The 15,287-nt window shown below is 37.7% G+C and overlaps 1 protein-coding gene across 7 annotated transcripts in view; it reads right to left on the bottom strand.

Annotated features, from left to right (window-relative positions):
• foxp1a (forkhead box P1a) overlaps positions 1-15,287 on the bottom strand; it is a 57,777-nt gene that overhangs the window by 3,722 nt on the left and 38,768 nt on the right. For 4 of the 7 annotated variants that reach the window (XM_073875012.1, XM_055187352.2, XM_055187355.2 and 1 more), the window contains 10 exons: positions 13,850-13,979; positions 13,301-13,466; positions 9,323-9,427; positions 7,062-7,149; positions 6,688-6,771; positions 5,713-5,920; positions 3,594-3,670; positions 2,714-2,815; positions 2,499-2,620; positions 2,343-2,406 (listed from right to left, as the gene is read on the bottom strand). In XM_073875012.1, the coding sequence (XP_073731113.1) occupies positions 2,343-2,406; positions 2,499-2,620; positions 2,714-2,815; positions 3,594-3,670; positions 5,713-5,920; positions 6,688-6,771; positions 7,062-7,149; positions 9,323-9,427; positions 13,301-13,466; positions 13,850-13,979 (1,146 nt within the window). The remainder of the gene's footprint in view (positions 1-2,342; positions 2,407-2,498; positions 2,621-2,713; positions 2,816-3,593; positions 3,671-5,712; positions 5,921-6,687; positions 6,772-7,061; positions 7,150-9,322; positions 9,428-13,300; positions 13,467-13,849; positions 13,980-15,287) is intronic. The other 3 variants (XM_055187358.2, XM_055187353.2, XM_055187354.2) reach the window with 2 other exon arrangements.

Genomic DNA, 15,287 nt, shown 5'->3' with positions numbered 1-15,287 from the left:
TTTTATTAAGATATGCATAACACAGGGCTGCTGAATGCTTTGTTCTGATTGGTTGAGAAATGTTTCACAGGTATGCATTATTTTTCAATAAACGCACACCTGACCTGTGACTGTCAAATGTCTTAAAATAACCACAAGAGCAATGTCTCTGGTAACTGCGCTCCTTTGAATAATTTGTGCAGCATTGCCACCTTGGGTGTGCATTATTTTATAAATAATTAAATGGCCCGTCGTCAATTATTACTTACATAACATTATTGCAAATCCTCTATGCATGTTACACCTCGTTTCTTAATCTTCCAGTGTTTAAAAAAAATCCATGCAAGCTGAAAAGGCATGTCTGGTTTAATTTGATACCTGTCATCTATCATATTAATTGACTGTTTCCCGGGCGTTTTTCTGGATAGGGATTAGACTAGTCCTAGACTAAAATCAATGTAAGAGTTGTCCAAACTAAAAACAACTTGTACTGACATATCTTTAAAAATACATCAGTGCCCTTTGTTTTGCCTCAAAATGCACACAAGTAATGTTCTGGCTTAAACTAATCCCTTTCCAGGAAACCACCCCTAAATGTCCTATAGTCGAAGTAAAATACATATGAGCAATTTCAGCGTTAAAAACTTTCTCAGAGAATGCTTCTATTACAAATATATTGAACCATCTGTTTATATTTTCCTAAACCCCTAATGATAGATTCCAGACATCCGATAAATATCAGTCTGTACTTATGTTTTCCATTTTAGAAACATGCATGTATTATGATGTGACAAAAAAGTTGTGGGAGACAACATACATTGTAGGAAATCTTGTGAATTAAAATGCAGAAACCAGAAGCAATAATACCTAACAAATGGATAAGGGACGTCTCTTAAAAGAACAAATGAAGAGTTTGGTTCCAAAATGTGATTAACGCCATTTAAAAAAATGAGTTTCGCCAAGATCAGAAGGTCAGTTTTAAAAAGTTAATCCATAATTTTACACAAAATCCGATATACGCCATGTTATTCTGTCATCTTTTCTTACTTTAATTTCAAACAGCGAAAAACGCCAGTCCTCCTTCTCTGCAGAATGCAATAAATCCGCTTATACCACGGGTCTGTTCAATGCTGCATTCTGATTGGCTGAGAAATGTTCTATGGATGTTGATTATTTTTCTGTAAACCACACAGCTTACACAATCAAGCTTCTGTCATGCTAACAGATTGACCCCAGGGGATCTTATCAAAAACTTTTCATTATTTTACTCAAAGTCAACAAAAATCGAGCAGGACCAAAACATTTTACAGCTGATCGCTTTCAAAAACGTTCAGCGATGACGTCCCAAGGATGACAGCAGCAATGACAGTGTTCTTAATATGACAAAGTAAGTGTTTTGATTAATGCCATTACACTGTAAAACCTAACAGTTAACTTAACTCAAACCATTTAAGTAAACCGGTTGCATTAGACCATATAAGTTTTAAAACACATAAATTTAAGTACTGTGAACTTAAGTCATGTGCAATTATGCACTTATATTTAAGTAGTGTGAATATAAGTGCATAACTGCATATGACTCAATTTGTTTAGTTCACAGTACTCAAATGTATGCGTTTTACTAATGCAACCGGTTTACTTAAATGGTTTGAGTTGAGTTCACTTTTAGGTTTTACAGTGTAATTTTTATTTTTAATCAGTTTATACCACTAGCCAACTAAATGAATATAACATGGCAAAGATGAATGCACATTTATACACTGATTCAATAGATTTATAGCATTTTGAAAAAAAAACTTGTCATGGATTTATTGCATTTATTGCATTTTTATAATAAATCTTTTGAAAATCAAATTATGGATTTGAATTTTTAATGTTATTATAACCTAAAGATGCTATGTGAAAGTTTGTAACAGAAAATAGTGGTTTTCATCTTGTCACTTTCTTGATATAGAAAACACGTCTTGGTTTTGGAACCAAACTCTTCAAAGAATATTTATTTAAATTTTTGTGTGCACTTTATTGAGGAAGAAACAATGTTATGGACGTAATAATTCTGACATTTATATGGAAAATAAAAAAGCACTTGAAACTAACAGAGACTTTGCATAGTTATTTAAGCCACCAAATATTGACATCTGAGATGAAATTTTAGGTAAAAACTTTACTTTCATGCTAAGGTTGACATTTACATATATACACTGTTTTATTAGACAACAGTCTTTTTAAAAGGACAAAAACATTTGCAATATTACCTTGTTTTCTACTATTTCTTTCTACTTCTGTTTTTTGTTCTTTTCACGTAAAGCTGCTTATAATTACAACTAAATGAAGTAAAATGTGAAATATGGATGAATTCATACCTGTAGGGCAGATAAGGCAGGACTGTGACCCAAACTGGATTGGATGTTCTTCACCAGAGGTGACCTGCACAAACAGAAACAAAACAACTTGACCTCCGTAGAATCTGGACGTGGGACAACTGTGCAATAAATTTGTATCTGATAATAAAAATTTACCCAGTGATCTTCTGAGGTCGCCTTTTCTGAAACTCCAACTCGTCCACGGTCCAAACGGCCCCCTTCACATTCTCCACTCGCACGAAACACTTGTGAAGACTGAGGTTATGACGAACTGCATTCTGGGATTCCAAACAAAGACACATCATCAGAAATCTAAACCGATATTTGAAAAACAGCACACTTAAATGCATAATTACGATGTTTCTGGTTACCTTCCACGTTGCTGCGTTGCGCCTGAAATAGGCGAATGTTCGCGTGAACCAGTTGTAGATTTCGTTTAGTGTGAGCTGCTTTTCTGGAGCCTCCAAAATGGCCTATAGAGTAAGAGGCACATAAATTGCAATCACAATAAATTTATCCTAAACATTTGTGTCATGTGAAGCAGATGTACAATCAATACAAGCTGTTATAAAAACAATGAACTGAACAGAATCAAATCGGTTTACTTATGGTGAGGTACCAAAGGGCGCACTCACACTATCCAAACCAAACCGCGCTCGGGCGCGTTTGACCCCCAAAGCCTGGTTTGTTTGACTAGTGTGATCGCTCTGTTCTGTGCCCGGGCGTGGATTGGTTAATCGCGCCACGGCCGGGTTGCAGAGGTGGGCCGGAGCGTGGTTCACTTGGGCTCAGGCGCGGAAGGCTGTGGTGTGAGCGCAATCGCGCCTGAGCGCGATTCAAAAGGTGGAGACGTCAGTTGCGCAACCACTCACCTTCATCTGCCTCCGTAAAAACCCTTTGATGTGCGCAGCGGGGTTACGTGAATGTCCGAGCTGCACACGTGACAGATCAACTAAGCAATATGATGACATGTGAGAGGGCTGTCTGTAATCGCGCACCAAACGAATCCGAATAAAAACACAGACTTATCATTACGGTGGGTTCCAGTGTTAAGAGAGAGCTTTACTTCCTGCTTTTTTCAAAACAAACGCATCTTAATGACGAAAGCGCGCCCGGACTCGGATCGATAAAAAATACAATGTGAGTGCGTGCACCATGAGGGAGAAGGGAGGGGTGACAATCGCACTGGGGCATGGTTTGGTTTGGTTTGGATAATGTGAGTGCGCCCAAAGTTGGGTTGAGGTTTCTTACCTGTCTGATCAAAGCTGCATAAGTGAATGGAGGCCTGACTTCAGCACTCAGGTAAAACTCTTTATTCTGCACTATGTCTATGAGAAACACGAAAGAGACACCAAGTTTGGTTATAAGTTTCTTTTCATGCATTAAAGCCTATATATATTTTTAATCAGTATGTGTGATGTCTGGGTTCAAATGACCTTTTACACTGCGAATACAATGATCTACCACTGAGCTATACTGCCCTCTAAAGGCTAAATGCAGTAACTACACAAACACTGAAACTGAACAAATGCCCTTAAAGTTTTAACACCAGCTAGTCAAACATGTTTGTTTTTCTGAAATGGAACAACATTAAAACAGAAAGCTCATTTCAAGTCTTAACTCAATTTTGTAGTTACTGCGCTTTGCCTTTGTAGTCCAGTAAACAGGAGCACATGTATATTATTTTCGAACCAACATGTATGAAAAAAAGTAGGGCTGCCTAATGATTAGTCACGACTATTTGTTTGCAGAATAAAAGTTTTTGTTTACATAATTATTATACACAGAACATAAACAAATATTATGTATATATAAATATGAACTAGGGCTGTCAATAGATTAAAAAAATTAATCTAGATTAATCGCATGATTTCATGAGTTAACTGCGATTAATCGCAAATTAATCGCACATTTTTATCCATTCTAAATTTACCCTTATTTAACACTTTTCAGGTTTTTAATATTCTAATCATATATACATATATAGATGCTTTATGCAAATGTATGTTAACAACAGCCTGTTTACATTTTAACAGAATCACCAGCCATTGTTTTGTATATGAATTTTCCTTTCAGAAGATTTTTCTTTCTCCATTTTTGTTTGCTGCTGCATCATTTGTGACCTGTGCTGGCAAGTTGAGTCGGAATTAGCAAATTTTAAAAAAATAGTTGTTCATATTTTGACATTCTCTATTAAAACATAGAACAATGCATGATTTGTTGAAATATAACAAAATATGACAGAACTACACGTGTTTGAAGTTGAAAGAGTCAAATTACCACAAAAAATTCCACATCCATACATTATATTACCACATCAATACCTTAAAATCACTATTAAAACTAATAGATTTAGCACACACAAAGCAAAAACATCATCAATGTATGTTCAACTTTTTTTACTTTTGTTTGATTGACATTGAGACAGACTGCTTAAAATCTAAGTGATCTAATATAATGTTACTCATCAGATAGTTTTACCCAACAGTTAACCAAACATTTACTTAAAACATAACAGATTATAGATCCTACCTGCGTGAATTCTTATCAAAACAGATATTTGTAAAACTGTAATTTTGTGTAGATGTCTATATATCCGGGTCGCGCACTTGCGCGTCTGTGTGCACGCGCTTCAGATATCAGTCAGTCAGCGTGAGGGGATCGCTTTTGAGTCTTGTCGCTCTTAATAACTCTTTAACATTAATCAGGTACCGAACTTTATCTCTCTTAATGACTCTTTTAACATCAAGCAAGTCCTGCAGTCTATTTTCTAAGTCATGCATAAAAGCGAAACCAAAATGAATTGAGACGCATCTTTGTATTAGATTAAGCATTAGGAGGACGGTAACGTTACACCTCTCAGACGTATAAATAAAGATCGTATCAGATGTCCAAAGAGCATTTAGAGCATTGGATTTGGTAGACAATTTGCTTAATGTTCTTATTTCTATGAAAACCTTTTACTCATTTAGAGAGAGTCACATTTGTCTGCGTCTCTGTTCATTCAACTATGGGCTGGACCAAGGGTCAAACAGAAATTGCGCGTTGCGTTAATCTCCGTTAATAAAATTAGTGGCGTTAAAATGAATTTGCGTTAACGCGTTATTAACGCGTTAATTTTGACAGCCCTAATATGAACACATGTATGTATATTTTGAAGGAAAAATATATTGATAAAATATTTATATTTATATATAATATAAATTATATGTAAATATACAAATGTTTATACACATGCAAATATTTCTTAAATATATACATACATGTGTGTGCATTTATAACATAATTACACACATTTAATATTCTGCAAACGATTAGGCAGCTCTAAAAAAAGCAGGTGTATTCTTCAGAAATGTGTCCCTCATCTCACCTTGGTCCATGGCCATGTTATATTTATCAGCATAGCGTTTCCGGATGGGTCCCATGCTGTGGAGGCTGGTGGGGATGATGACCGATGGGCTCTGGGGCAGTGATGTAAGGGGTGTGGATGGGGCTGTGGCACTTTGGGAAAGGCTCATAGAGGGAGTTGTTTTGGGAACGGTTCCCTTGGCAAGAGTGAGGTTTGAAACCAGATTCACCTAAAAAGAAACAAGTAAACTAAGATTAAACTAGCATTCCTAATGGTCTCTTAAAAAAGAACTATGATGTCATATATTTTTTGTAATTTAATGTTTTTTTTTATACATAAACTCATCTGTCCTTGATACTTTAAAAAGCACATACTATGCCCATATTTAGCAGTTCTAATATAAGTCTCATGTGTGCCTATAATGTGAAGTTTTAGCCCAAAATACCCCACAGATAATTTGTTATAGCATCCCCCTATCAAAGAAGAGCTGTTTTTATGTGTGCACCTTTAAATGCAAATAAGTTACAGCTCTTAACTCCCTTATCAACAGAGACGGTGAGCGCTTTCGGTTAAAAATACATCTGATTCTTGTGAATACAGTCTGAGATAAGTAGCTTTAGCCGCATTAGCTAACATGCCAACAAACACAATTAGAAAACTTTGGGGAAAAAATAACCACTCAGTCAGTGGCCGTGGGTGGGGCTTTGTTTGTGTGACATCACATTAACAGCTCACTTGGGTGTACTTTTATTACCAAAAAATACTAAATTACTTCATTATCAATTAGCAAAATACTTGTTAGGGACAGTCATAGATTAGTTAAAACATTTCAAAATAATGTGATATTAGTTTCCCATTAATTTATTTTATTATTAAGGATTCTTAAAGTAAAAATCTTCTCGTGAATCTTCTCGTGTCTCGTCTCGTGAATTAAGTGTTTCGTCACACCCCTAATACACAGTGTCACAAATATAAATGGTAAATTAAGTGACATACTGGTTGAGGAGCTGGTTTGGGTTCAGTAGATTTGACGTGGAGGTGGGCCATCATGGCTTGAAGGCGTTCCTTGTCTTTGGCGAGCTGTTTGACAAACACACAAAAAAACAGATATGTACACAGATAAGCTTACTGAAAACCCTTACGAAAGTCCACTGTGTATTGTTAATGCTGGGAAATCTTTCTTAATGTGTACATACAGTACATATAGACCAGGATGAAAGATTACAGCTCAGATTAGAGCAGGATGTTCAACAATATGCAAAACAAAACATAATAAAATATGATCATCAAACTTTCCTTAGTCTAATTTGAAACCGAAAAAAATGCCTGCTGTTGTTTGACGTTCATGTACAGTAATGTTAAATGAGTACCTGTAGCTCCAGCTGTTGAACCACCTGCATCTGAACTCGGCACTGTGCTGTACTCTTATCATCCAGTGCATGTTCACTATTCAGATGCCTGAAGATACAAATATACACAAACACAAATATAAGTTTATTTAGGTACACAAATGACTACAAAAACAAGTAGGATTGGAAAGTTTGATAAATGTAAAACAACAACAACAACAATCATTAATTTCAGTAACCATACAAATTTTCCTTGTGGGTTTTGTTTGTTGTGAAGTAAATATTTAGTAAAACACCAGTGTTGATCACTGTTTTAGTTTAAACAGTGATGACAGGTAATGTTGAATAATGAAATATTATCCAGCATCTCACCACACCCTTTGGATTTACTCCAAAACAAAGTTATTCCCCACGGGCTGAGTGATTTACGAACGCTATGTGAACCGGTTTGAGTCTTTAAGAAGTCAAATTTGTTCAATCAGACCTCGCCAATGTGAATGATCAGGCTGCAGTACGTCTATTGACAACTAGAGGGCAGTTTACTCAAAGAGAAACTATACAAGACCCACAAACATTCACATGACCAAATCTTAAAACTTCACTTCCAACCAATAACATACATATCAGATTCAGTATATCAACAAATTTGCAATATTTAACAGCTACATGAAATACTATAAAAGAGCGCAATACTTTTACTCTAAAGTAATAACAGATTTAAAGTTACAAGGATCATGGACTATAAGGTTATAACAAAGAAACTGAATATATTGAAAGTAAACACATCTAAATATTCATTATTATAGCATCATAATATTTTTCGATACATTTCGCCTTTACAAATTACTCTTGCATATGGCATGTATAAGGATTTTTCAGTGAAAGGTTATGGAGTGTTATGAGATGTTTTTAATAGTGTAGCTGGGAGTGAGATGAGGAACAAAGGCAGTGTTGTGGCAATAGACAGGGCGGGGCTCAGACTGAGAGCAGGGGTCAGGGTCAGTGGAAGGGGCACAGATAAACATCCTCCTGTTGTTTGTTTTGGGAGGGATGGCCAGGATCACCATGGGTACTGTGTTTATCAGTGCACTGAGCTCAACCCTGAGGGCCCCACGACTCCACCGCCACAGGGGACATAGAGAAAGAGAGAGAGAGAGAAAAATAAAGAGAGAGAAATAAACAAAAGAAATGCGGGTGCATGCATACACACTGTGGTGTCTGCAAGTCTGAGACGACTATTGAAAATATAAATAAGTATACACACACACACACACACACACACACACATATATACATATACACATACACACATATACACACACATACGTGTATGTATATATGTATATGTGTATGTGTGTTTATGTTTGTGTGTGTGTGTGTGTGTGTGTATATGTATAAGTATAAGTATATGTATAAGTATATGTATAAGTATATGTATATGTATAAGTATATGTATATGTATAAGTATATAAGTATATGTATAAGTATATGTATATGTATACGTATATGTTAAGTATATGTATATGTATATGTATAAGTATATGTATAAGTATATATGTTTATGTATATGTATATGTATAAGTATATGTATATGTATAAGTATATGTATAAGTATAAGTAAATGTATAAGTATAAGTAAATGTATAAGTATAAGTAAATGTATAAGTATAAGTATATGTATAAGTATAAGTATAAGTATATGTGTGTATATATGTGTAATACAATTTTATAATTTTTTAACACATTTATTTATCATAACTTCCACAGAAAAATAAGACTTTGAGATTGTTTTATGTGCTGAATTTTCTTTGGGGGCCATTAAGGGATGTATCTGCATGCCAAAAAGTTTGTGAACCAGTGTCTTAAAGAGATCTTGTGTGCTTCAATTGATGTAAGATAAGCTTCTACGTAAAGCATGATCAGTGTCACAAATCGGCTTATTTAATTGATGACCCATAAATATTTTCATGTGCTTTATGCAAAAAAGTTTCTATGTTTTCCATTTATTGAACGGCAGATTTTCAGTGTGTCGTCTCAGATCCCATTGCACACGCAAACAAACAAAGAGTTAGTGGGATTTGAAAAAGGGTGACAGAGAGAAAATAAGGCAAAAATAATAAAACCCAAACCCTAACAGAGTAAAAACGATAGGAAAGTGGTTGTAAAAAAGGCTGCGAGCACAAACAGAAATTAAAATGAGAACACTGCTGCGTGCAGCTCCTCAAATCGGCAAACGGGACAACAAAACAATAAACTGCGTTGGATGACAGCGGTCGACTCACTTGAGGAATGATTGAAAGTCTCCGAATACAGCATCACAGCCAGGCCACTTACACACACCGTGGCTGTACAGAGGATGGGCGCTCTGGGAATGACTCTCCTGAGAACTAAAGCACAAACACAAACCATAACCCACATGCAAATTTATGAAGCTTCAAGTGTAGAATCAGATAAAGATTTATATTTAAACCAGAATCATTTAATTTATGTCGCTTTTATCTTAAAAATAAACTTACAATACAACACTACAATAAATTGCTAGCAACATAGTAACTGATAGGATCTTAAAGGGACACTCCACTTTTTTGGAATATATGCTAATTTATCCAGCTCCCCTAAAGTTAAACAATTGATTTTTACCGTTTTGGAATAAATTCAGCTGATCTCCGGGTCTGGCGCTACCACTTTTAGCATAGTTTAGCATAATCCATTGAATCAGATTAGACAATTAGCATCACGCTAAAAAAATAATTCCATCTGTCTTAGTACACGATGTAACTACAGAAGTCAAGTTTTAAATAGGAAAAAATTTTAAGATGTTAGCGTGATGCTAATGGTCTAATCAGATTCAATGGATTGTGCTAAGCTATGCTAAAAGTGGTACCGCCAGATCCGTTGTTCGGCTGAATGGATTACAAAACCGTAAAAATCAAATGTTTAACTCTAAGGGGAGCTGGAAAATTTGCATTTTTCAAAAAAGTGGAGTGTCCCTTTAACTATGTGGGCCTGTATAGCTTAGTGGTACAGCAGTGTGGGTCATGGGTTCATACCCAAGAAACACACATGGTGATAAAAATGTCTACCTTGTAATGCACTGAAATTCACTAGGGATAAAATCTGCCAAATGCATCAATGTGACCCTGGACCACAAAACCAGTCATAAGTAGCGCGCGTATATTTTGTAGCAATAGCCGCAAAATATATTGTATGGGTCAAAACTATTACATTAAGGCAAAAACTATTAGGACATTAAGTAAAGATTGTGGTTCATTCAATATATAAAAAATGTATTTATCTTTCATAATATGTGTTGCTAAAGACTTCATTCGGCCAACAAGGCGATTTTCTCAATACTTAGATTTAGGCACCCTCAGATTCCAGATTTTCGAATAGTTTTATCTCTGTTAAGTATTGTCTTATCCCAACAATCCAATCAATGGAAAGCTACTTTATTCACCAAATGATGCACAAATCTTAAAAAACAAAACAAAACAATTGACCCCATGACTGTTTTTATGGTCCAGGGTCACAAATGTAAATCTAATCAGTACTTCATTGCTATCAAAATCAATGGACAACATTATAAGCATTACACTTGTGAGAATGTGGGTGGGGATTTTTTATTCTTTTGATCTCTGGGGGAAAAAACATATTGAAGGTCTTAGTTTGCAGTGTTTAGTACTTTGTAACAAAGCTATTTTGAGCAGTGATTATTTTTGTACCAAGAGGAATATGGCAAGACTGCCTTATTGTTTGCGATTGACAGAGGTGAGGTCCTTTGACCCATGACCCTCCACTTTTCTCGCCAAAAAGAGTCCCATGTGTCTGCCGGCAGACTCCTCTTTTACACAATCAAATAAAGAGGGAAAACATCTATGGCGGGCATCTTCTCATTCTGGGCTCAAACACAAACCCAACCCGAGCAGATGACTCACGTTTGACAAATTAAAACCAACTTTTTGTTATTTTCGTTCGTATAAAACACAGAACAACCAAATAAACAAGCAACGCAGACACAAAACAAACTTGTGCAACAAATGTTGCTTCTCTGAAGATCCTAGATGACATGTCAGAATAAACGCTCTGGAGGTTAGCGTTACACTATTGTGCAGGAAAAAAGGATCGATTACAATTAAGATCTCTGTCGTTGTGTTTGCATGTCACTCAGTAAGCTAGAGAGAGACAGACGGACAGACCGACAGATAGTGCCTACATGTTGTGGTCTTCTGTAAGAGGTGAAGGACTTGTTCTCTGGTGCCAGCGGCTGCACTTAAGGTTTTAGTTTGCCGGCGTCTCTCTGGCGGGCAGCAGTTTACATGACACATGAAACTGACCACATAGTCCTTGAGCGCTCACCCTCCACCGATATCACGCAAACAAGCGCTGGTGCACAGCGAGAGCTCCGCTCAAATCCCTTCACTACGACACATCGGCACCTAATGAAATCTGATCATTTGCTGCAAATGAGGTGATGTGGTCGGGCTGGTTACGGGAAGGTTGCTGGTTCGATTTCTGCAAGGGTAAATCACCATTGTCCCCTTGAGCAAAGCGATTGACCCCAAGTTGCTTCAAGGGGATGCTAATAAGGTTAATACAGGGTTCAACACCTTAGTTAACTTCAAATTCAAGGACCTTTCAAAGACTTTCCAGGTTCAATACCCTCAAATTCAAGTGTCCTCACATTTCAAGTGAGAGCAAGGTTACATCATGTTACCTTTTAAGATTCATTGTTACAGTTCCCGTTTGAGGGAACTCGCGCTGCGTCACTGCGGTGACATTTTGGGGACGCCTCCAGGGTTAAGTGCGTCTGAATGTGTATATCAAATTCAACCAATGGTGAGGCTTAACGACAAAGACAGGGTGACGCGGGAGCCAGGAAGTATATCGCTATCTGAAATATTGCCAAAGACGGTGTTACAGGGATGCAGGAAGTATGGCAAGGGAGACGCAGCGTCTCGTTCCCTTCTCAGGGAACAACAGTTACATACGTAACCAGAGACGTTTTCATGTGTCACAACTATGCAAAAAAGCATTTTGGTATGAATCAACATTCACATACAGAAGATATAAGAATTTAAAGTGAACAGTTTAGCACGTGTGCTTAAAAGGCTACACATTTTATGATATTATCCTGCACTACACAGGGAATAATATGGATTTTTTTCCATAAAATAGATTCAAGCACTTTCAATGACCTGTATCTATGTATGTAAAATTTCACAAACTTCCCAGTGCCTAGAATTTTTTTCCACCAGATTCACAAACTTTCAAGGATTTCAAGGACCGGTGGGAACCCTGTTAATAAGAATTTGGTGGGTTCTTTCAAACTTTAGGTTCGAACACATGACCTTTCCGCTACCACCAACAACAGGGACTCTCGAATTTCCCCATAGATACAGCAGTAGACAGAAGCGAATGAAATAATACAGGTATGAACAGGTAACCAAAAACAATCCCCTTCTCTGCAGTCCCTCCTCCTGTCAAACATTTGTTAAGTTAACAGCAGAATAAGATTTGAAAACGTTGCGCTGTCATGTCATAGACAAGTGGTAAGTGTGGTTTTGTTCATGCACATTTGAACCAAAAGCAAATCCATCTTTTATATAACCAAACGGTGCATTTACTGTATTCCTCGCCATAGACAACGTGAAACTAAACACTTGAGTTGTCATGCTGTTGTTGGGTAATAAAAAGGGCAATCTTCAAAACCCACTGCCGTAATGTAGAAACCTTTGATACCTGACCTGCGATGAAACACCTGCGCTAACTCACCTCGACGGCCCTGATTAAATTCTACGCCCACTTATCTCGGCTTTTATCAATCAAATAATGATAATACAAAAGAGCATTGTAAGCAGAACGCACAATGTTTCGAGTGAGCCTGTATGTTCCCACAGCTGGTGGGCAAGTGCTTTTGACAAACAAGCTCCAGGAACATACAGACAAACAGGTTTAGACCTCGGCAAACATGACGGCACAGGTGTGTTCATGTGAGCGTATGTACGTCTGCGTGAACAAAACGCCTGCAGGGCACACATTGATGCAAACCGATGCCTTTCACACGGCCACAATGACAAATGCATCGACTTGAGACTCCTGACATTTGTCAACAGTTTTCTCTTGAATGCAAACAACATATCAGTCAACATTTAAACGCTCGACTGGTTTGGCCGGTCATTAAATGTTTATAGTACAATAAAGAAGTAAATTAATATTGAAAACAGGCTTGAGCATTATAAACAACGATGATGATGACGTACCTGTCCCTGCGGATAGGTCGGGGAACGTGGTGTCCGTTGGTGCTGGAGTGGTGGTTGTGGATCTGGGCTTTGGGTGGAGAGGGAGATTTATCTCCTCTGCTCTTCTCCTCCTGTCGTGCATCTGCCGTCTCTTTCCACAACTGCTGAAGCTCAGCAGGGATCAGGCCTGTGAGAGAGACAGTGCCCTCATTAGATCGCTTCGATCTCTTTATACACATCTTCTCTCTATTAGCATTTGTCCTCATCCAAAAACAAGTGTTTAATAATAACCATTATGCTTCAACAAGACATATCGGTAGTCTTGGAGTTGTGATTTAATGTGTACAGAGGTCACTGATTTAAGCCAAGTTCATTTGTTATGTATTGGATATCAATAGAGTGATCTGCCGAAAGATGGAAATGGATACCGCGGTGGATTAGGAGCGTCTACTCGCAAACAACACTTGAGTGACCCGACGACCACCGGCAAATACATCACTGTCAGTGTGACTGCACCTTCAGGACACATTCATCGATGCTCAGCTTTTATTAACAGTGAGGGACTCTTACCCTGAGGCAGGGCACTGGCGAGTGCTGGCGGGACTGACAGCAGGCCTTGTCTCTGCAGGTTTAACAGGTGCTGCTGTTGAACGGAGAGTAACTGTTGCTGTATAGCCATCTGCTGTGCCATCATCTGCTGCTGGGACATAAGACAACAATCACATACGGTACAATCATACAGACACCCCGTATACACCCACAGTATAGTCGCAAAGATAGCATCTTTAGTCACACACTGTACAGACATCTGTCATTGTCTTCATTTACACACATAGCACAGTTGCACCAGCACTAGGTGTCTTTATTCGCAGTACAGACACACAGACATTAGTCCCCCACGATTGCAGACAGCATCTTCATTCACAGTAAAGTCATACAGACAGCTTCTTCATTCTCGGTACAGTCGCAGGGACAGCATCTTTATTCACACACTGGACATTTGCAAAGACACCGCTCACTGTCTTCATTTACACACACAGCACAAGTGTCTGTGTTCATACACAGTACAGTCGCACAGATAAGTACCTTAATTTGCAGTACAGATGCATAGGCACCAGTCACTCACAGTCACACAAACTGCGTCTACATTTACAGTACAGTCGCACGGACAGTGTCTTTAGTCAGTAAGTCTAGAGTCACTCACACAGAAACCAGATACCTATAGTACAGTCACACAGGCAGTGTCTTCATTCGCAGTAAAGTCGCACAGACACCAGACACCCACAGACGCACAGACAGCGTCTACATTCACATAACATTCACAGGAACAGTGTTCTTCATTCACAGTGCAGTTACAGGGACTGTATTTTATTTACAGAACAGTCACACTGGCAGTGTCTTCCTTCACAGTACAGTCACACAGACAGGTTCTTCATTCGCAGTAAAGTCGCACAGACACCAGTCACCCACAACCACACAGACAGCATCATCATTCACAGTACAGTCGCAGGGACAGTGTCTTCATTTACAGTACAGTCGCACAGACACCAGTCACCCACAACCACACAGACAGCATCTTCATTCACAGTACAGTCGCAGGGACAGTGTCTACATTCACAATACACTCGCACAGACACTAGGGCTGTGTATCGCCAACAATTTCCCGATTACCATACGTATCCCGATACAAGGTTCCCAATACGATGCGCATCACGATACAAGACTATTTGGAATTACATTTTTGGTTCTGAATTTAGTAACATTATTATTATTATTATTATCTGTTTATTGAACATTGAATAAGCAGTGTTGTAACAGTTGTGTTTTTGCCATTCATTTATTAGCTTTTGGGGTAACATAGAAATGCTTAAAATCCCAGAGTTAGTACTTATGTTTTTTTTAAAGCAGTTTTACAAAGATAGTGCCTTACTCTAGGCATTACATTTGTCTCTAACTTAATAATTCTATATCTATGAATTTATGTATTAACATGCAGTCAGAGTTAATA

Source organism: Misgurnus anguillicaudatus, chromosome 13 (genome assembly GCF_027580225.2).
Source record: "Misgurnus anguillicaudatus chromosome 13, ASM2758022v2, whole genome shotgun sequence".
Taxonomy (NCBI): domain Eukaryota; kingdom Metazoa; phylum Chordata; class Actinopteri; order Cypriniformes; family Cobitidae; genus Misgurnus; species Misgurnus anguillicaudatus.
This window is presented reverse-complemented; position numbering and strand designations above follow the sequence as displayed.